The 23,837-nt window shown below is 37.8% G+C and overlaps 1 protein-coding gene and 1 pseudogene across 2 annotated transcripts; both read right to left on the bottom strand.

The window, feature by feature from the left end:
* Window positions 1-8,662, bottom strand: part of LOC132626388 (L-ascorbate oxidase-like) — a 76,646-nt pseudogene extending 67,984 nt beyond the window's left edge.
* A 6,187-nt stretch (window positions 8,663-14,849) lies between these two features.
* Window positions 14,850-22,775, bottom strand: LOC132626387 (signal peptide peptidase-like). 2 transcript variants are annotated; one of them, XM_060341247.1, is made up of 12 exons: window positions 22,618-22,775; window positions 21,918-22,018; window positions 20,574-20,689; window positions 20,332-20,483; window positions 20,132-20,217; window positions 19,187-19,314; window positions 17,683-17,739; window positions 16,996-17,082; window positions 16,813-16,882; window positions 16,225-16,361; window positions 16,033-16,110; window positions 14,850-15,159 (listed from the first exon to the last, which is right to left on the bottom strand). In XM_060341247.1, the coding sequence occupies exons 2-12, from the start codon at window positions 21,955-21,957 to the stop codon at window positions 15,085-15,087; spliced, it is 1,026 nt and encodes a 341-aa protein (XP_060197230.1). In that variant the 5' UTR covers window positions 21,958-22,018; window positions 22,618-22,775; the 3' UTR covers window positions 14,850-15,084. The 2 variants fall into 2 exon arrangements, with proteins under 2 accessions (XP_060197230.1, XP_060197231.1); XM_060341248.1 differs by having other exon boundaries at window positions 17,689-17,739.
* Window positions 22,776-23,837: the final 1,062 nt, after the last annotated feature.

Genomic DNA, 23,837 nt, shown 5'->3' with positions numbered 1-23,837 from the left:
TTTTGTAAGCAGGTTTCCAGGAAAGATTGGAGGGTCACAGCTGGACCACTTAAATACCAACCTCCTTAGACAGAATCTACTTACGCCGTGATGTATGCGAAGAATAAATAAATAACACACAGAGATTTATAGTGGTTCACCCTCAATGTGAGAGCTACGTCCACGTTGCTGCTGCAGATCTTATTAAAGAAGAAATATTACAAGTGTTTACAACACTCAACCTCACAACCCCAATCCCGATTTCACTCAAGAATTTTTTACTAAAAATTCTCTCAAAAGCCTTCTCTTACTTAGGCCTTTCACTAAGAGTATTTCTCTTAGATTATTTCTCTCTCTTTGGGATGTGTTGTCTTCTTCAATTTTTGGTGGTATTTCCAAATGAAGCTTAGAGCTCTATTTATAACCTTCAAATAACGCGTGAACAGTAACACACGTTTTTATACGCGTGAACAGTACCACGCGTGAACAGTAAACCGCGTATTTATACGCGTGAACAGTACTCAACAATTCTCCCACTTGAAGGCTAATTTTAATTTGTCTTCACACTTTGATCGATGCAGCAGCTCTTTCCTAGTTTCATACTTCGTACAGGCCAACTGAAGCTGAACATTGCTTCAGTTTGCCTATCGTCACTGCCTTTGTCAGCATGTCTGCTGGATTCTGACTCCCTGCGATCTTCTCAAGCACTAGCGCTCTGTTATAGCCTGTATCTTGTGTGTTTGGAAATTCCAAAGTCGTCGTGGAAAGTTAAGGGCGAGACCATTTTCAAAAATTATTTTAATGTACAGGTTGGTTGTGGATATTATTTATGAATATTATTGTATGGAAATATTGAGAAAGGTTAAGGGTAAAAAGGGAAATTCACAAAATGGTACATGGTAATAATGTGGAAGCTTAGGGGCAAAATGGTAATTTCACAAAGTGTTCAAGAAAGTTCATGAAAAATCCCAAGTTGGTCGTGTGGCATGTGTGGTGTATGTCCACATTTTTATTATTCTATGGGGGTTAATTATAAATAATAAAAATATATGGGTCAAAGCTTCCTTAAGAAGACATTTAGTCTTCTTTGACCATTTAGGAAAAATTCAAGAAAAAAAGGAGGAAAAATCTAGAGAAATGGAGAAGGGCATGTGCCCCTCACATGCTTAGGAGATACACACATATATATATATATGAGAGGGTTTACCAAGCAATACAAAAAAATTGTCATGAAAATTCAAGAAAACTCCAAGCAACTATAGGGGCCATTCGGCCAAGACCAAGCAAAAATAGGCCATGGAAATTTTGTTCCAAAAAATTGTTTCTTCATGTATTCCTACTAATTTGAAGGCCCTCTTTAACATGGAAGAGTTGTTGGAGCAAGAAACCCCCTCTTTGTTGCAAGTTCATGATCATAGTCAAATGAGAAGTTGAAGGAAAAAGGTAAGATTTAATCCTCCTCTCATGTGTTTTGGGTGATTATGTGTGTTGTAGTATGTAAAAGTGGATGAAATTCATGGAATACATATATATGTAGTGGTGGCCGAATATAGTGGGTGTGTAGGGTAAATGAATTGATTTTATTTGGTACTTTGGTTGTTGTGGTTGTGAATATCTTGTACATATTGTAATGTGTAGAAATGAATAAAACTCATGAATATGATGCTTGTTGATGCGTGGCCGAGAATGGGCTGTTTTTGGTGTGGAAGGAATAAAGTAGTTTTACCTAATAATTTGGTTGTTGTTGTGATGGTTTATGTAAGGAAAATGAAGGTATTGGATGATTCAAAGTTGGGTTGTGGTGATTAAATTGAAAGGAGGAAGTAAGTTGTTATGGTTCTTGTTAAATTGGAAAGTGTTGGACGAAGTAGTATGTTGATTAAAACGTTTTGAATGTCATATGAATTGATTTGAATTGAATTGAATTGAATTGAAGTGTTGCTAGAATACTTGTTGGTATTGTGTTGATAGTTTGGCCGGGTTGAATTCCCGGATTGTTGTTGATTAAAATTTGCCAAGTTGAATTGTTGGGGATGGTGTATTTACAGGGGAAATGCTGCCGAAATTTCGGCAGACAAAGTGTTACTTTAAAGAATCAACTTTTAAATGCTCTAATCAATGTTTGGTAAACGTGACCAAATTGTAGATTTTGGCGGATTTGCAACTTGAATTTGGAGTAGCATAAGGAGCGGAAAAAGGTATGTAAGGTTTTACTCTTTCTTTCTTGGCATGTCTTAGACATACTAGGTTGGATACGAGCCTCGGGGACAACTCTATTCTCCGGAATCCGCACCTAAAGTTTCTCTTTTTTCATTCAGTAGAATTGAATTAGAAAGTGCGCGAAATGTTGGAAAAAACCTCCTAAACGTCTAGAACTTGCATAAATATGACTCAACTACCTTAAAACCCTCACAAGTGACGTCATGAAAGGTAATGTACGTAAATTTGGTACGCCGCCTCATTTGACCCGAGGTGGGCCCATTGTTCCCGGATTTTCCTTATCGCTCCGTTTATCAAGTGACAAGTACTGTAACTATTCTAATGAAAATATTTCTATGATAATAGTGATAATGATGATGTAAGGAAGAGAATATGTCCATGATAAGTATGACAAGAATGATTCCATGACTAAGGGTCTTAAGTCAAGAATTCAATGTGAGTATGAAGGTGTCCAACTAGTTCATGATCTTTAATTCTATTCCTTGGTCATGACTCCATTTTCTAAAGATTTCAAAACATGATTTGATGCCTATGATGCCCCTGATTTCATACTATGTTATCTTCTAGCGCTATTCTCCGTTGATAGTCTCGCCTTAAAATACTCGTTCCTTCAAGGTGAGACAAAGCGATCCCGGTTATTCCATAATGTAATCGGAGGTCACCGACCTTACGTCACTCTGATGGATACATGATTTTCTTTGGGCTCTCCTGCATGCTTATATGACATATGTATATGAGATATGAATATGTACATGGGGTGGGGGGAAGGGATACATGGGGATGGGAAGGGAAACACGTTTCATTGCCACCTGGTCAGCTGGCGTTACCATCCCGGACGCGGGATATATGGGCGAGCCGACGTATTTCGGCGCTATGTGGGCGAGCCGACTTGTTCGGTGCTATGATATGACATGATATGATATGACATGATATGATATGACAGGATATGATATGATATGATATGATATGATATGACATGATATGATATGATATGATATGATACGACATGATATGACGTGACCAGATAAAGCATGCATGGCATCCGCCCTCAGGGGCACTCATATGTTCAGGTTACTCTTTGTCCCATGATATGCTCAGACAGAAGTACACCGTGCCTATATGGTTGGGCATTTTACATGTGAATATTTATATGTCGTTTCAAAAAGGGAAAGTTAGCTTACATGATATCTGCCTTAAGAGGCAAACAGAGGTACAAGTTATGTTCTTACTATATACTATTCTCTATGTCTTCTACCATGATCTTATGTTATTACTCTTGCCTTACATACTCAGTACATTGCTCGTACTGACCCCTCTTCTTCGGGGGCTGCGTTTCATGCCACGCAGGTACACCCAAAGGATGCGAAGTTAGCATAGAAGATGCTCCAGCGAAGTTGGTAGGCTCCACTTGTTCTGGAATGCTGCCGAGTCAGAGTATATGAGCCATGATGTTTTGTTCGATGTTAGAGACTTTGCAGACAGAGTCGTGGGTATAGAGTGTCAGTTTTGTAGACGGCTTCGCCAGTCGATATGTTACTATGTTTCATGTCACGGGTCCCATATGATGATAGACTTTACTTATGAAAAGAAAAAAAAAATTAGAGCGTACTATGTATTCTATTCTTGATTGATACAAGGGTTTATATATGTGATAAGAGTCAGCGGGTTCGCTCGGCTCCAGATACGGGGTCGGGTGCCCATCACACCCTAGTAAAGTCGGGGTGTGACAAAGTGGTATCTTCCAAAGCTGATCTAATGAAATGGTACCGGAGTTGTATGTGCTTCGTTCGAGCATGGTAGACCGGGTTCTTTGCCAAATGAATGGCACTTTGGCTATCACAATATAGCACACTTCCCTCGTGGTCCTGATTCAATTCTCGCAGAAAAGATTGTAGCCAAATCATTTCCTTTGTGGCCTCCGTCACAGCAACGTACTCAGCCTCACAACTAGAGAGAGCTACTATCTTTTGCAACTTGGAAACCCAAGATATTGCAGTACCTCCGAAGGTGTAAACATACCCGGATGTGCTCTTTCTGCTATCAACATCACCACCGTTGTCAGCATCAACATACCCTTGCAATCCTGTTTCTGATTTTTGGAAATACAGAGCTGAACTCGAGTTGCCTTTCAGATATCTGAATATCCATTTCACAGCCTCCCAGTGTTGCTTTCCCGGATTGCTCATAAATCGGCTGACAACTCCCACTGCATGTGCAATGTCTGGCCTTGTACATATCATTGCATACATAAGACTACCGATTGCCGATGCATAAGGTATCTTGTCCATCTGCTTCTTCTCATCCTCGGTTGTCGACGACTGATCCTTTGACAACCGAAAGTGTCCAGCCAAGGGAGTGCTGACTGGCTTGGCATCATGCATGTTAAACCTTTTGATAACTTTCCTCACATATTCTTCTTGTGAGAGTTTGATGCCCTCCTTGCTTCGGTTGATTCTCATCCCAAGGATTTGCTTTGCAGCTCCCAAATCCTTCATTACAAACTCTTCCGATAACCTTTTTTTCAACCGATCAATCTCCTGTAGGTTTGCTCCTACGATTAGCATGTCGTCGACATAGAGTAGCAGTATCATGTACGAGTCTTCAAATTTCTTGAAGTAACAACAGTGATCTGCCTCGCACCTTAAAAAATCAGCTTTCTTCATAAAGCTGTCAAACTTTAAATACCACTGTCTTGGAGCCTGTTTTAGTCCGTACAGATTCTTTTGAAGTTTGCACACCAGGTTCTCCTTTCCTTTGACTTTGAATCCCTCCGGCTGTCGCATGTAGATTTCCTCGTCTAGATCACCGTGAAGAAATGCAGTTTTCACGTCCATCTGTTGGAAATGTAGATTTTCCTTTGCTACCAGTCCAAGAACAGTTCTGATAGTCACCATCTTGACTACGGGAGAGAAGATCTCTGTATAGTCGATGCCTTCTTTCTGTTGAAATCCCTTTGCAACCAGCCTTGCTTTATAACGCTTGCTTCCATTGGGTTCTTCCTTTATCCGATAAACCAATTTGTTTTGCAATGCCCTCTTATCCTTTGGAAACTTGGCTAACTCCCATGTATGATTTGCCGATAGTGAATCCATCTCATCTTTCATTGCCAGCTCCCACTTAGTCGATTCATCGACTTGCATTGCTTCTTCATAACATTCCGACTCCTCTCTATCAGTGAGTAGAATGTAGTTGAGGTATGGAGAGTACCTGTGAATCGGCTTCCTGATCCTGGATGATCTACGCAGTTCTGTGATTGGCGTCTGTTTATTTGTTTCAGAATCAGCACTTTCATCAGCACCTTCTCGGATTGTTTGTTCCTCTGCCTCGGCTGTACCTGGCAGCGGCTCAAGTGTCGAAAAGTCCCTCAAATCGACTATTTCCGATTCCTTGTCCTGACATTCTGAATTTTTTGCAACTTGTCTTTGTACAGTACCTCTTCGTTGAAGACAACATTCCTGCTTCGAATGATCTTCCGATTTTGTTCATCCCAAAATCGGTAACCAAGCTCGGTGTCACCATAGCCAATAAAGTAACACTTCTTTGATTTTGGATCAAGCTTGCTTCTAGCCGTATCATCATTATGAACATATGATAAGCAGCCGAACACTTTCAGAAATGAAAGATTTACCTTCTTGCCACTCTGGACTTCTTCTGGAATTCTGAAATCCAAGGGAACTGACGGTCCTCGGTTAATTAAGAAGGTCGCGGTATTGACTGCATCTGCCCAGAATGTCTTGGGCAGTCTAGAGTGTATTCTCATACTCCGAGCACGCTCGTTCAACGTTCGGTTCATTCTTTCGGCTATTCTATTTTGTTGCGGCGTTCCAGGAATAGTCTTCATCATCTTGATTCCATTATCGGCACAGTACCGTTTGAAATCACCATCGGTGTATTCTCCGCCGTTTTCGGACCTCAAACACTTCAACTTGAGGTTTGTTTCATTCTCGACCATGGCTTTCCATCTTTTGAATACACTAAACACATTGGATTTATTTTTCATAAAAGAAACCCATACCTTCCTGGTTGAATCATCAATTAAGGTCACGTAGTAGTGTGATCCTCCAAGAGAGGGGACAGTGGTAGGTCCCCACACGTCTGTGTGCACCAATTCCAGCTTCTCGACCTTCAACTCCCTACCTGCATTTGAGAAGCTTACTCGCTTTTGTTTTCCGAGAATGCAGCTCTCACACGTATGAAGGTCTACCGTCTTCAGCTCCGGAATTAAGCCATTTGTCACCAACAGCTTCATCCCCTTCTGGCTGATATGTCTCAGCCGACAATGCCACAAATCTGTCTTCTTTGTGTTGTCAACCACAGCAACAGTATCACGACAGCTAGTCGTCATGTAGAGAGTGCCAATCTTCTTTCCTCGGCCAACTACCATAGCACCTTTCGCCACCTTCCAAGACCCATTACCAAAGTTGAGATCATATCCCTCATCATCAAGCTGACCTACTGAGATCAGGTTTCGCATCAGCTTTGGAACATGTCTAACTTTTGTAATCTTCCACGAGGATCCATTTGACATCTTCAAATTAATGTCTCCCGTGCCAACAACGTCTAGCGGCTCTCCATCGGCTAAATAAACTTTGCCGAGATTCCCAGCCACGTAGTTTGTCATTATATCATGATGTGGGGTGGTATGAAAGGACGCTCCTGAGTCAAGCACCCAAGAGTCTATCGGGCTGTCAACCGATAGCAACAACGCATGGCCAATGTCTTCCGTAGCAGCGTTGATTCCAGCCCCCTTGTTGTCCTCCTTCTTTGGCGCCCTGCAGTTCTTCTTGAAGTGACCTGGTTTTCCACAGTTCCAACACTCAAGTGTTCGTCCTGGTCTGGATTGACCCCTGCCATTCCTTGACTTCGATCTGCCCCTATTTCGGTTGTAGTTTCTGTCATAATTTCTACTTCTGTTTTCAACATTAAAAGCAGAACTCGTCGATGCCTCTCCAGAATCTGTCCTGCGCACCTCCTCAGCAAGGATACGATCCCTAACATCGTTGAACTTTAGTTTGTCACTGCCGACAGAATTACTAACCGCTGCTCTTATTGGCTCCCAGCTATTTGGTAGGGATGCCAACAAAATTAGAGCTTGTACTTCATCATCGAAATTAATTTTTACCGATGACAATTGATTTACAATGGTATTGAATTCATTTATGTATGCAGCAACATGAGAATTTTCCATCATCTTTAGATGAAATAGTTTCTTCATGAGAAATACCTTATTATTTGCCGAAGGTTTCTCATACATGTCAGACAATACCTTCATCATATCTGCGGTGGTCTTCTCCTTTGCCACGTTGTGAGCAACGTTCTTCGACAGCGTCAGCCGAATGACTCCCAGAACTTGTCTGTCGAGGAGATCCCAGTCTGCTTGCTTCATCTCCTCTGGTTTCGGACTCAGAGGTTCATGAAGCTTTCTTCCATATAAATAATCTTCAATTTGCATTCTCCAGAACGCAAAATCTGTACCATCGAATTTACCGATGCCGTGCGTCGTACCATCTTCGTCTCCCATCGTTTCTAAATCACAACACAACCTGTTGCTCTGATACCAGTTGTTAGGATTTTAATCCCAAATCTGACCTTTGTAAGCAGGTTCCCAGGAAAGATTGGAGGGTCACAGCTGGACCACTTAAATACCAACCTCCTTAGACAGAACCTACTTACGCTGTGATGTAAGCGAAGAATAAATAAATAACACACAGAGATTTATAGTGGTTCACCCTCAATGTGAGAACTACGTCCACGTTGCTGCTGCAGATCTTATTAAAGAAGAAATATTACAAGTGTTTACAACACTCAACCTCACAACCCCAATCTCAATTTCACTCAAGAAAGTTTTGCTAAAAATTCTCTCAAAAGCCTTCTCTTACTTAGGCCTTTCACTAAGAGTATTTCTCTTAGATTTTTTCTCTCTCTCTTTGGGATGTGTTGTCTTCTTCAATTTTTGGTGGTATTTCCAAATGAATCTTAGAGCTCTATTTATAACCTTCAAATAACGCGTGAACAGTAACACGCGTGAACAATAACACGCGTTTTTATACGCGTGAACAGTAACACGTGTGAATAGTAAATCGCGTTTTTATACGCGTGAACAGTAAACCGCGTATTTATACGCGTGAACAGTAAACCGCGTATTTATACGCGTGAACAGTACTCAACAAGTTGAACCAGGAAACTGTCCATTTATAGCCATCACTACACCTTCCACGCCATCTGGATACCAATGTGTGTACTCCACTCCCCATTTATAGTGCCTGCTTTTTGCACCCATGGCTAAAGTTGATGACAATAATATTGGCAAGAAGAAGAAGAAGATGGTTAATGAAGCCATCCATTTGTTATTAGTAAATTAAACTACTTGTAACAGATAGAAAAAGCTGACGGAGAGATAGAGAGAAAGTTCAAAGCTCACACTTGAGGAGTATATAGCTTTGTTACTTCATTTAACAGCTTGTTTCGATGGTTGTTATATATTGTTTCATTTATAACATATCGTGTTGTATTGTATTGTATTAATATATTGTATTGTTAGTATTGTTTTGATAGATTATATCGTTTCTTATCATTATATAGTGTCACATATGTCACGACCCAACCCCGTGGGCCGCGACTGGTACCCTAACTGGGTACCCGTACATACCTACCTGGCCGAATCTCATATCATACAGATTTTTTTTTTTTAAACAGATGTTACAGAAGTAGGCCGATACAGATACGACAGGCGCGCAACATATATATATGTATATACCTGAACATGCAGATATTTACAGATAAGCCGATAAGGCTAACATACAGACAAAACCCGTAACCCACACATCTATCTACAGGCCTCTACAGACATACAGAATCATATGACGGGACAGGGCCCCGCCGTACCCAGAATTTCCATACATACAGAACATACGGAAGAACAGAAGATATATACCAAAAGTATATGCTCCGGATCGAAGGAGCTCTTCAAACAGCAGAGTCAGAAACCTACGCTGGCGGCGTATCACCTGGTGCGTCTGTACCTGCGGGCATGTAGCGCAGCCCCCGAAGAACCGGGGGTCAGTACAAAAATGTACCGAGTATGTAAAGCAGAAATATATCAAACAAAATCATGATCTGGACCGGAAGCACAAAAATATAATAGACAGGCTCATAAGCCGGACAGACAGAGTCATAGTCCCGACAGACGGACAGAATCATGGTCCAGACAGACAAAATCAGAATCCCTACGGACATACAGAATCGGAATCCATACGGACATACGGAATCATAACCAGTCGGACAGATGATCCGGACGGATAGACAGAATCATAACCAGTCGGACAGATGGTCCGGACGGACAGACAGAATCATAACCAGTCGGACAGATGATCCGGACGGACAGACAGAATCATAACCAGTTGGACAGATGATCCGGACGGACAGACAGAATCGTAACCCGTCGGTCAGATAATCCAGACGGACAAACAGAAGCGTAAATCATACAGACAGACAGAATCACACATAGGGTACAGGAACGTGGTCGCCACTCCTGCCATTGGCACCACAATACGTCAGATATCAGAAATTCTTCTCCGATCTCCGTCACACATCATAACATAACCACGGTACCCGGGGGCGGACAGATAACACAGCACCCCGAGCCCGGACACATCATACTTCGTAATTTATCCTCGGTAACCGGGGACGGACATATAACACAGTACCCCGGAACCGGACACATCATACTTCGGAATTCACATATGGGGCTCGGCGGCCCACCGCACGATATACGTACCGGTCCGGGATCCGGTGAAAGGAATCATAGCACATGCACGAACTGATTAATGAAAAACCACATACGTACAGATCTTCGTACAGATTCAACGGAACAGAAATAGGCCAACTGGCAGATCGAATCAAAGTATTCAGATAGTTTTCAAACTACGCGCCTACACGTCACTTGGGGAGGCACGACCGATCATAACCCGAACTAGATTTTCAGATATCAAAATCATATTGTGAGATTTATATAAAAACAGTCATATTATGTTCAAAATGATAGTTCAGATGTTGCCTGTGAAAAACGGACGGAAATGAGGCAATTTAGATCATTCACGGGGTATCGGGGCTCCGTGAGCCCACCTCGGACCAACTCGAGGCAAGATACATAAATTACTGATAAAAGACTTTATGAGGTCACCCATAATCATTCGGAAGTATTCCGACTCCGTTTAGGAAGGTTTCGTACAAAAGCATACTTTAAAGATATTTTATAAGGACATGGTTTCAATCTTACTGAAGGAATTGGAGCAGATTTCCATATCGAATTCCGAGGAACAGAGTCGTATTTAAGGCTCGCGGCCGAGCCTATTATGTTCAGAACATGCCTAAGAATGAAGGGAAAGGCTTTACATACCTTAGCTGCGTCTTACGCTTGTCCAAATTCAATTCCCGTTTCGCTCAAAATCTACAAATGGTCACATTTACCAATTGTCAATAGTAAGACTTTTAGCATTCTTTAATTCACTATTTGTCTACAGAAATTTGGGCAGCATCTCCCCTGCTTATATGCCTAGCCCGAATTTTTAATTCAGCAGTCAACAACACAACAACAATACCAACATCAATAATATCCTTTTTTCATATCAACATATTCCATAAAACAGCCCACACGCTGTTTTCCAACTTTCCTAACTAATTAACTCAGTATACAATTATTTAATCGCGTCTTCTTCGTAAATAAACTAGTATTAACACAAATAGGAAGAGATTCATACCTTTCTCCTTTTAATATTGTTGTATCTTCCCTTTTTCACCTTATTTTTATGCCACAACACACCGCCATACGATTCTGCAGTGAAAATTATACGCTATCCAGACTGAAATTGGGAAATTATACCTGGTTTGGGCTAAAATTTGGTGGTGGAAAGTTGGGAAATTTTCTGGGATTTTTGGGGTGGTGTTCGTGGTTTTGGACTGAAAATGAGGGGGTCTCCCCCTCTTTATAATTGTTTTGGAAGCTGCCAGAAGCAGCTAGAAAAGTGCTCATCGCGATCGCGCTGCCTTCTGGCGCGATCGCGTAGAGTAAATGATTTCCTTCTGCGCGTTCGCGCCCCCTCTGGGCGCGTTCGCGCAGGGTTAAAATTTCTGACTGGATGTTCGTTCAGTAAAACGGTCATAACTGTTGATCCCGATATCGTATGAGGGCCCACGACCTATGGATGGAAAGATAATTCAATTATCTACAACTTTTATTTTTGGGCGTTTTCCCAAATTCCAAACTTATAATACCTTTTTTGCCCCTAGAAGTCAGATCATCCGAAAATGCTTCCTTAAATTGTCCTTTTGGAGGGCTTCCACTTTGATTTGGCCCAAGGGTCCTTCTTGAGTTGTGTTTAACTTCACATATGTGAGTTATATAATTTGTCACATGTCCCAAAAAAAATCTTGACGTGTGGGCCCCACCTCAGCTTACAAATAATTCGACGTTCGAAAATGCAGGATATAACAACATATAATCAATTTGAAAATAAAGTTACAATATTATAAAGAAAAATAAAGTACAGAGTAAAGTTATAATAAAAAATAATAGGGGAAAGAACGTGCGTGCCCTCTCAAATCAAAATAATTACCCGCTCATACCCCCAGTACTTTCGTACCCCCAGGAAAAATCAAAACTATTTACCCGAGATGTCCCCAAAATTATGATACTAACATAGTATATAAATATACTAAGATGGTATCATGACATACTGCTTCAGTACTTCTCTTAGTCCTTCATGATACTATCATGGTATGTAAATATACTGAGATGGTATTGCGGATGATCATGTTCATTTATTTAAAAAGACACACTTTTCTCTAAAAAAAACTTCTATGATACCATCGTCTTATATACATATACTGTGATGGTATCATGGAGGACTGCTTTAGTCCTTCAATGAGACACTCCTCAGGACCATAGTACCATCGTGGTATATAAATATACTGAGATGGTATCATGGAGGACAGTTTCAGTCCTTCTCTAAGTCCTCCATGATACCATCATGAGATATAAATATACTGCGATGGTATCACAGAGTAAGGGTTTTGGGCGAGGGGGTATGTCGGGTAAATATTTCTGGCCGGCTGGGGTAGAAGCGAAATCACTTTAGGAGGGAGAAATTACTATAGGAGGGGCATGGGGCGGGTAAATATTTTTATATTTTAGGGGTATTTGGTGTTGTTTTCTCTAAATAATAAGCAAAGGTAAATGAGAAGAAAAAAAGGTAATGATGTGACCACACCAAATCAGTTGTTACATATAGTGGAGAGTTTTTCGCATGGGCGGAGCCACCTTAGGCGAAGGGTGGTCAGGTGCACACCCTTCGCTGGAAAATTACGCGGTGTACATAGGTTAAAATGTTAGCTATTATGAGTATATATTTAATGTTGCACATCCTTAATACAAGTGAGAAGGAAATTTGCACACCCTTCATCAAATTCCTGGCTCCGCCACTGATTTTTCGTTGTTGCATAATGATGAATTTAATAACATAATACGATAAAATTTAAGTAACTATTAAAATAAATATTGTATTGAAAGTAACAATACATGCGGGACAATATGTAACAGCCATCCAAACAAGCTGTAAGGGAACTTTCATAATGTTGGATCGCATATATTTGTGCATATCCGTGTGTAAAAGGTTTATAAAGTTACTTCCTGCCGTCCCAAATATTAGTTGTACAATTTTGACTAATTGAATTTGTTTCATAATATATTAAATAATATGAAGTTATTTTCGTACTTTTCTCTGCTCTAATTAGCTAGTGAATATTAATTAAGTGAGATTTTTTATTTGAAAAAAAATTATGTGAGACATTTAAGGAACATATAAATGGTAGTTTGGACAATTACTCCTATGATTAAGGTTGTTAAATGTCTTTTTCTAAGGAGCGCGCTAAAATCTTGATATAAAATATATGTGGACCACAGGGAGTAAAAATTTACATGTTTCTTTTTTATATTTCAGGAAGAAAAAAAACTAACCTCCCTGTTTAAATTAATGGATCTTTCTTTGGTTTAAAAAAAGAATTTTCATTACTACGTACACTAGCTACTCTTGGATTTATATTTTCATTTTTCTTTTGTCCATTTCTTCTTCCTTTTTTTTTTCCTTTTTTTTTTTTTTTTTTTTTTTGTGGGGTTGGGGGAATGGTGATGCTTCTAATAACTTTAATTTGGAATGAGGTGCTATTTTTTGTGCATCTGAGAATGTAACAACAGAGGCACATATTCCTCTGTATTATTCATTCGTACCTTGTGGCTCTAATTGTCATCTGCATGCGTTTTCTTTTCTTTGTTCTTTCTTTTTTATTAAATAAATTTTGGCCAAGGATGATAGCTTCAGTGTAACACTATAAGAAGAATATTATACATACGTTATAAGTAGAATTTAGGCCAGTAATTTGGTATAAAGAACTAATTCACGACTTTTTGCTATTTTCTACTTTCAAGAGAATCATCACCAATTAATTGGAAAAACGAATTGATACTATCTGTCATGCATTCAGCACCAAGAACACATATTTAATTTGGGACGACGGGTTTTTAGAATTTTTTTTTTTTCCATGGAGTCATTTTTTGATATATGGTTATCAGAAAATATTTTCCGGCCTTACAACTATCTTGACTTCTCATTTCATATTATTTGCTTCAACTAGCACTTATACATTAATTAAATCTTTGTTACTAAACATATTAACAGTCTCAATACAAATATTACTATTAATTTTTAATAGTGTATATAATTATAGTGTATATAATTTTTTTAAAAATATGTTTCAATCACGCCAAAACCAAAAAAAAAAAAAATCTTTTTCAGGAAGATATGTTCTATGAAAAATGTCTTTCTATGGTACCAAACACATCCTAAACGAATATAAGTCAAGGAAAAAAAACAAAAAGAAAAGAATAAAAGAAGACTAAAATATAATGAAACTTCAGGCTTGTTGATCTTGAGAATCAACCTTTTAATCAATAAAAGATATTTTGTTAGAAATATCATATAGATCCTTAAACATCAATATAGATAATTAAGCTCTTTGTCCTCCGTAGCTCCCCTTCTCTTAGAACTCACAAACCCTAAGAAATAGCCCATATTACTAAATTCTATCTGTGGTACTATTGATTGACTTAGGTTATTAAGTATGATTAATTTCTCATCAAGTTCAAAAATGAGGAAAATATGCATACAACCCTACACAAGGGTCCTTGGTTCGTCGTCAACCATTTTCTACCAGTAAAAAGTTGGGAATGAAAATTCGTAGCATTTGAGTTGCAACTAACGCACAACGTGATTTGGATCAGATTCCCCGAGTTAAAAAAATGACATTTCGGTGTATAAAATATTTCGGGTTCATACAAAGTTTGAGGATCACACTCCAAGGAATGTGAGGTAGACAATTTACCCTGAATTCCACAAATCGAATTTACCCTGAATTCCACAAATCGAATCCATAACCCTATAAGATCTAAGGTTCCCTTCGAACTACTCAAGTTACATTTTATGATCCGGGTATTCTAAAGAATACTTGGCAACAGTATAAGACAACTTCTAAAACTAGACGCACTTAATCAGCTATGTCCAGGGACAATATGACGAATCTGTATTGAGGTACCCATAGATCAAGCATTGGTAAACAACAACTATGCCTCAATCTCCATACCACTTCAAATCTCATGGTGTAGGGAAAAAATGTTAAGATTGACGAGTGAATTGTTTTGGATAAATAACATATGAAGCCAATCTCATCAGTGTTTCACTAATAATAATCTAGTACAACAACAAGATTTTTCCTTAACCAACAATTTCTGCAGTTGGAAGGTCATATATCCTACTGTAAGTCTTCTTAGCCTCACTACTCTACTTTCTTGCTCTCTTTGGCGGCGACTTCTTCAGTGCTCTGTGTTTTCGACTCATCGAACTCCAACAACTGCTCAACCAAAAACCAAGAATACAATTCAGCTTGAATGAAAAATGTAATGTTTAGAGCTTTAGAAGAAAAGTCATCTTTAACTCTTCTTTTTTTTTTTTTTTTTTTGGGGGGGGGGGGGGGTTTATGAAGTAAAAATCATATTTAATGCATGTTGAAATACAGAAGCTAAGGGAAGTTCTAAAGAGAGGTAGGGGTAGTTTCCACTTCTCTTCTAGAGTTTGGTTTGGGTAAAGGAGATGATAAAACAAGATTAGAGATTATTCTTCCCTTAAAGACACGTAATTTGATTAAATGAGAGGAGGCCACACGTGGCACGGTAATCAATGAAGTGAGATGAAAACCATGAAGAAACAAGTTCAAATCCCAACATAGGTAAAAAATAATAATAATAATAATAATAATAAAGTAGGTGATTTCTTTCCATTTGCCTAAACCTAAACCTTAGCAAAGTTATTCGATACATGTGCCGGTGGAAGATGGCAGGTACTCGACATAATAATCGAGGAGCGCGCAAGTTGGTCTGGACACCACTGTTATCAAAATATGACAAAAATGAGCGGAGAAAAATGCACAATTACATTCTTTTCAAACCAAACTGAGTAGGATTTTCCTTCATTGTCTTTGCATTTTTCATCTTTACTGTTCTCTCCCTTTCCCTAGTTCAAAACAAACCGTGAAGAAAGCTTTTCTCTTATCTACTCCTAAACGATGTCAATATTTTTTTTGGCCGAAACAACAAGGACTGAATCCAATATCCATAACCCCTCGCAATTTGGAGTAAAGAATAAACACGCATTCAAAAGGCCCATAAACAGTAAGACAGAAGCAAATGGTGTGAGGAAATTATAGATTATCAAAAGAAAATTTTACCGGCTTCACATCCCCATTCCAAATGCAGTGCACGGCCAAAAATCCAATTACAGCTGGAACAATATATAACAATGCGGGCTGGAAAAAAGAAATGAGTAAACAGAGTGCATCAGATAACTAGAAGCTTGAAAAATAAGAATACCATAGCCCTGCTACAGGAATAAAACAGAAAAGCTTTTCTGGGACACCAACCTGTGCAGCTTGAAACCAGTTCATAACAGCAATGGTTGAAACCACACCAACTGCGTATCCCAAAAATGCACTTTTAAAGTATTGAGGCTCCTTCCCTCTGGAGACATCAAAGCGGAGTGCCAATGCCACAAAAATGCCTGAATAACAGGATAATTACTATTTTATGACAAAACAACTAAGGTCTTTTTTCATTCGCAATTAATTATGGATGCTAGCCTAAATATTCAAAACATATACACTGATTATGTATATACTATGATATTATATATGTATGCTATTACATAGGAGCTGGGTTTACCCAGTGCGCACCCGAAGGGTAGCGGCTGCGGGTTCCCATGTCATCACAAAAAAAAAATGTATATATTTATGTATACAATATGTATATTTATACTTAATATACAAAACATATACATTTGCCGGCTATTATTTTTAGGGTGGCCCAAGAAGGTATTATCCCAACTGATAATGGGAGGTAAGAAACAGAGTAAGTTCAGCAGTGGATAAAGTCATCTAATGTAAATCCATAAAATGGCATCTGTAGACGGGTCATGAAAAGCAACTTAAAAGAAACGGTAAAGGATGTTATACCAGGAATTACAATATCACCGAGACCCAGCATTGAAAAGGGACGTTTCAAATCTGAGGTGGGGAACAAAAGCTGCAAAAGAAAAAAAAGAATTATGACTACCATACAGTAAAAATGATGAAAAATATCTCTAGCAACAAATTGGAAGAAAAGCTAAATGAAAAAAGAAAAAATACAATACGCACCTTGATAGGAGTATCAAAAGACTTAGCAACACTAACCATCACTGGGGTAAAAAAGACCCAGAAGATGTCATACACAAAAAGTCCAGCCTGCAGTAAAAGATCATAGGATAGTTTCAGCACAAAGACAATAAGTTAATGCATAGAGGAAGTGCCAGAGCCAATGTCATATAAACCTCGGAGAACTCTTTTAACTTCTTGACCACTAAGTTTTATATAGCGGTGTCAAATGGGCGGGTTGGGCTAAATTTGGGCAGGTCAAAATGGGCTGAGTTAATAAATGGGCGGGTCAATTAATTGGGCTGAAACGGGTTGGCTAAAAAGCCTAAAATGAGGTTATAACCCAACCCACCCAATTCCATGGGTCAATTTTGGCTACATATCAGCCCAATTTTTAGATTGGATGAAACGGGTTGGGCTAAAATGGGCTGGCTAATAAATGGACGGATCATTGACCAACCCAAACTTGAGGGGGTTGGCGGCTCATGTTTTCATGGGCTAGTTTTGACACCCTTAGTCTCATACATGAGAAAAAGGACATGTTTATGTAATGCACATCTTAAGAGATGGCTCGTTGAAGGGTTCCACTTCAACTATTTGGTCGTGTAGTTTGAGCCCAATAAAAACAAACAGAATGACACCTCTGAACTATGCTCAACTAATAATTACATATTAAAGTAAAACCTTTACCCTTACCAACAGTATGGCACCAGTCTTAAATGATCCAAGTGAAAGCATTTCAATCGCCTGCAAGTTAAAATGGCAAAACAAAGTCAATACTTCAGTTATATAATAAAAACTGTGGAATGGCCAACTTGAACTTTTGTACAGATAATAAACATCTACCTATGAAATGGAAAAAATCAAATCAGTGGAGAAAGTGAGTCAGCAAGTGTCATTGTGGATCAAAATGGTAGCAATAAGCTATGTAAACATATGAGCTTCTTCCAAAGGATATCAAGAACGTTTGTGGGCAATAGAGGACTCATAGACAAGTAAACTGTACTAAAGAATGTAAGTTGAACAAACAATCTATATAACCTATCTAGAAGTAACGATTAAAAGGAATGGGCTAATTTATTTATTTTTCTTTATCAAAATTGTGTCTGTCCGAGCCAGCTTGCACGCACCTCGACTAATTCCACGGTATACCTACTACCTCCCACCAACAACAGATACTATGTTGCTCGGACTTGGATGCGGGTGTCGGATACGAGTACAGATCTAGAGGTCGGATTCGTCATCATCTAAATTTTAACCTTCGTGGGTACGGATCCAGGTACGGATACGGGTGCGGGGATTCCGCAAAAATAATTCAAAATTCTAAAAGTAGAGTTATAAAACCTAAATTATGAGATATTATGTGGACAACTTGAGAAGAAAATATTGATCAAGAGGAGAATCTCAGAAGGATACAAAAGGAAAATGAGTGACATAGAAATTTCTATATACAAGTTATTCCATTTTCTTGAATTTGACCATAGCTTTTGTTTTGATTACATAAATCATTGAATCCGTCCAGAATTTCTCCCTCAACTTTGGTTAAAGTACCCAAAATTGGTTGACCAGATCGGGTACGGATCCCACACCTATGTCGTGTCGAAACGGGTGCGGCACCATAAGTGAAGAGTCTGAGCAACATAGGTACCATGTATCTCCGTCCACCAAGGCTTAGACAGAGTGTTTTTGTCTACGCTGGGATTTGAACCTGAGACCTCATGGTTCTCTTCCCACTTTATTGACCACTAGGCCACACCCTTGGGTGCTCAAAAAAGAATGGGCTAAATTCATTGGATTTCGATGGTTGATAGACGTCAAAATAGAGAGAGAGATTCATGTACAAAAATCCTAGAGAAATGGTTGACGCAAAGATATATTTTTGCCAAAACAAATGGAAAAACTACAAAGTAGAATTTGTTTTTGATAAATAAGAACCAAAACAAAATTTATATAGAAAATGAAGCAAGATCAATCAAACATCACTACCTCTAGTAATCAAAACAAGATCTACAATTTATCATAGATGCAAAACACAATGATGACAGAACTAGCTGCAGCAATGTAGTAACAAGCTTTGTTAACAGAAATAAACATTCAATTCAGTGTCCAACCATTGGAAGGACAAAAGAAGCTGTGAGAAGGTTGTTTCAGGATTTGAAAGCAACAGGTAACAATGCTAGTTCTGCAGACAAACCTGAACAGAAAATGCAAGGCCCAATACATTGTTAGCTAGCCAATGCTTCTGTTTAGCATACCATGCACAGAAGATAGCTCCAGGAATTGCAGCAACAATCTGGGACCTTGTGAACTCAACCTCCAAAGCTGAGAAAGAAACAAATACAACATCATATCTAGAGAAAAAGAAAAGGCAGAAAACCAACAAATTCCAGTCAATGGATTGAAGAAAATCTTCATTCAAAAAGAAAAAATAACAAAAGGCTCTAACAATGTCAACATTACAACCCTAGATCCCTCAAAATTTTGAAGTTTGAATGTGCCCATGCTTCAAGTCGAAAATGGACCAGACTGGAAAACTGGAGTTCTTCTTAGAAGTTCAGAAAATATCTCATGTAGGATATCAAAACCCCAATAAGCTAGTCGATTTGTTCAAACGCATAAATATATGACTTAAAGATTCACAAGTGCAAGCTCATCAAAACCATATAAGAAGACACAAGTAAATAGTTCTTATGGCACAATTTTAGAAAAGGAACGCCAATCACCATAACAGCCAACAATACATATTATGCTGACTCTACTAATAAAAATAAGCAAATAAGGAACATATAGCAACTTCAAAGCCTCGGAATTTTACAAAGATGTAGGGTCCAATTAATGCTGTCAAAATAGCCAAGAATATGTCTCATAAAAGAAATATGGTAAGTACCATTTTATGAGCTACTCCACTTTGGAAAGGGGAAAAAAGGACTACCATACTTGACTAAAGAAAAAAGAAGTTCAGTCATCAAATGCCATTTTCAGAAGAGAGATGAAGGTGTACCACAGTGGGATGTGGGGAAAATGCCATTCAATAATGATTTTACAGTGAGCAAACCACGATTCAAAATCTTTTGGGGAAAAAAGAAAGAGTCAGTCACTAACTAGTAATTTTGCAAGAGAAGAAAGAAGTGGTCCGTACAGTGGAAATATGGGAAGTGCCATGTTATGAGATCTTCATTCCACTTTTCCGGCAAGAATCTTTTGATAGCAGGTAACAGTGTTGCACTGCAAAGCCCCAAAGAAAGGGATGATATAAATATATATGACGAAACTACGTCTTAGAAAATTGCAAAAGAATATATTAAGCATAGTAGAATGATCCATACGGAAAGAACATACGAAAAAGCAGCAATCCCAAGTACAAAAAAGTAGCACGTCAATACAGCATTAACCAAGTCTTTTGAGAGGAACTTAAAAAGCAAGAACAACGACAAGAGCATTGCACTTCCAACCAAGGGGAATCTCATTGCATGTTCATTCGACATTGTCTCCTACAAAGTAGAATAGGACAAGTATAGCAGACATCAAAACAAATAAACAAATAAAAGGGAGGCTAAAACTTGGAGTCCCGGGAATATTACCGAAGGTGGAGTTGGCTTAACAGAACGGTAGCAACCCACATAAACAGTGAGGCAAGCCGTTAATACAACATTTAAATTTGGGTCCACATTCACAACCAGTGGTGCCAAACTCAAACCTGAAATTCACAGCAAAAAAGCAAGAGTTCTCAAGGTAATCCCAAAAAAATGAAATATCGAATGAGATTTGGAATAACCAGCAGGCTTTCCTTCTCTCCACATTCCATACAACCAGAAACTTGTTTCTAATCACAAACATGATGCACTGGGGGAAGGGTGGAAAAAATGAAAAGGGACAACAGCAATCATCAAATTCTGGCAGCTCAAAACAAACAAGGAAAGTCGATTGCAGAGAAAACCAAGAAACAAGAATCAAGAAAGTATTGTCATATTTGTTGGGGAAAATGGGCAAAACTAGGGGAAGGGTGCTAAACACCAGCATATCAATCGAGCAATCAACTACGCCTTAATTCCCAAAGTAGTTCGGGTCAGCGAGGCCCAAACACCACTTAACCTAGTAAAGTAGATTTTGCTGGACATGCATTGAAGTTCAAGAGTAACAAGGAAGGTCCCATAGGACCCTTGAATAATAAGCCCAATGCCTAGTTCAGAAGCACAAATTTATAAAATGATGCCTGTGGGCCCGCCGCACCATTTGATATAAACAACGTATTAAAGTCATCAAGCTTAAGAAATACAGTAATGTGAAGCCAACGAGAATTTCCACAGTTTTGATCTCTTCCAATGAGCAACAAAATACTATAGCAGTTTTAGAGTCGGATATTAGGTCTTTGACAAGCATAAGGGATAGAAATATTACATTGGAATAGTGGAACTAATATGTGTTCCAACAAATCTAAAGTGGGAAAAAATATTTAGCACAAAATCATATATATACAGTTGTAGCATCTATTATCTCTGCGAATCTAAATGACACGCATCCAAACACTCATAAATCTGTTCCTCATAATTTAAGAAGAAACTTAAGACTCGCGAGTTCTAAAGATTTATCAAAAGAAACTCAATAAACACTGTTGCTCGTCTCATATCCTGCACAAAAATTCCTTCATTTCCAAGTTATCACAAAAAAAATCAAACTCATTATACTATTGGTTACCAAAAGAAACATTCATGAACCGGGGGGGAGCCATATTGGTAAATGCAGGCTCAGCAGAACCAAGTAACTTTGATTCAAACGCTATATTTGTGTTAAAAAATTAAGTTAATAGTACAAATAATCTATTCAGAACCCAGTAAGCAACAAGAATTGTCATCTAGAACCCATAAACTAAAATTCTGGCATGAATAGAATTGCAACAAGATAAATACGAATGAATCAAATCGAACCTGCTAAAGCGACATTTGCTAATCTCTCGCTATTCATCATCCTCACTGACTATTAACTCAAAAACACTCTCCGTTTTCGTCCCACAATAACAAGAGATAAGCTACAACAAGCCAGAAAAAAGAAATATCAGTAACAATAATCAATATTTACATCTTATCAGGTCTTAAAACATTAATGTAAAAAAAAAAAAAAAAAAAAAAAAAAGATGCAATCTTTAGCAATAATTCTCGCCAAAATTTAGAGAAGTGTAATCTTATCAAGATTTATCTCTCTGAACATTTCAAAAAAAACCCAACTTTAGGAAATTAATAAATTTGCCTCTAAAAATGGAAACAAATCAACTGAAAAAAAATTTTAAAAAAAAAAATTCTCTTAATTGCATGAATTTACCTCTAAAAACATGGAAACCCAATTAATTTAAAATTTCAAAAAATCCAAATTCTCAACAAAAACCCAATCCTCTGAAAAAACAAGGAAACCCAATAAAATATTCAAAAATCAAAATTAGCTTAAAAACATGATTTGCCTCTAAAAAACTCTACATATCATATCAATTAATAAAAAAAGACCAATTCGCTTAAAGGCAATACTGTATATTTTTTAAAAAAAAATACATGCAAAACACAATTCAAGAAACAATAATTATTCCCAAACATTAAGTCAAAACATATGCATTAGAAAGTTTTTATTCATTTTTACCTTACAACAGAAGTAAACTGATCTAAAGGGTATACAGATCAAGACAGATTTTTCAATAGGATAGATTTTGTAACGTTTTAATTTTGACTTTTGCTTTAAAGTCAAAATGGGGGTTTTATAAGTTTTGGGTCATTAACTGTTTAATTTGGGGATTTGAAAGATTTCAAATTGGGAGAGGCACGTGTAAATGGGTTGTCTCAACCAATCAGGAGACTGCCACGTCAACCTCCTGACAAATTATGACACTTGGGACTCTTATGTCACCCTTCAATCCCAAACAAGTTACACCCTGTTTGGATGGTCGTTACCCATGGTTTCTTAGTCTACAATCTATCTATCTATCTATCCATCTACTAGACAGTTTATGCCCGTGCGCACTTTAGATTATATTGCATCTTGTGTATGTAGTTGTCTTTGAATAGTGAATATATATATATATATATATATATATATATATATATATATATATATATATATATATATATGAGTATATGTTATGTTTAAAATATGATTAATAGAACATTGTAGTTTGTGCTCTGTATCTAAAATTTTATTATATTAATGTTTGCTACGAATACAATATCGGCAAATTTATTAATATTTTTTAAAAGAGAAGACTTGTTGTAGAAATTGATTTTCTATCTAAACGAAGAAATAGTATTTTTAAATATTTTAGTAAATATTCTCGGTTTAGCTCATTTTACTTGTCATGTTGTCTTTTGTATTAAATTCTATCTAATTTTAAAATATAAATATTTTAAGTATATTTAGTGAACATAACAACTTGATTTTGTCAATATGGGATACTATGTTCAAAACACGATTAATATAACATTGTAGTTTGTGCTCCATATTTAAAACTTTATTATATTAGTGTTTGCTACGAATACGCATGGTGTTTAATATGGGGCCCACTTATTTTTTTAAATATTAGTTGTTGTTTCATATATATGGGATCCACAATTTTTTTTTACAATTTTGTTTCTTTATTATATTAGTGTTTGTTATGAATACGCATGGTGTTTAATATGGGGCCCACTTATTTTTTAAAATATTAATTGTTGTTTAATATATATGGGATCCACAATTATTATTTTTACAATTTTTTTAGGGCCCAAAAGTTTTTTTTTATGGGGCCCATCAGCTACGACGAAGAGGGACGACCAAACTCCCCCTTCTAAGTACTTCTAAGTAGTAGTAATATCTATCTATATATATAT

The sequence above is a fragment of the Lycium barbarum genome, chromosome 2, assembly GCF_019175385.1.
Source record: "Lycium barbarum isolate Lr01 chromosome 2, ASM1917538v2, whole genome shotgun sequence".
Classification (NCBI taxonomy): domain Eukaryota; kingdom Viridiplantae; phylum Streptophyta; class Magnoliopsida; order Solanales; family Solanaceae; genus Lycium; species Lycium barbarum.
Note: the sequence above shows the minus strand (reverse complement) of the source record. Positions and strands in the feature narration are given on the sequence as shown.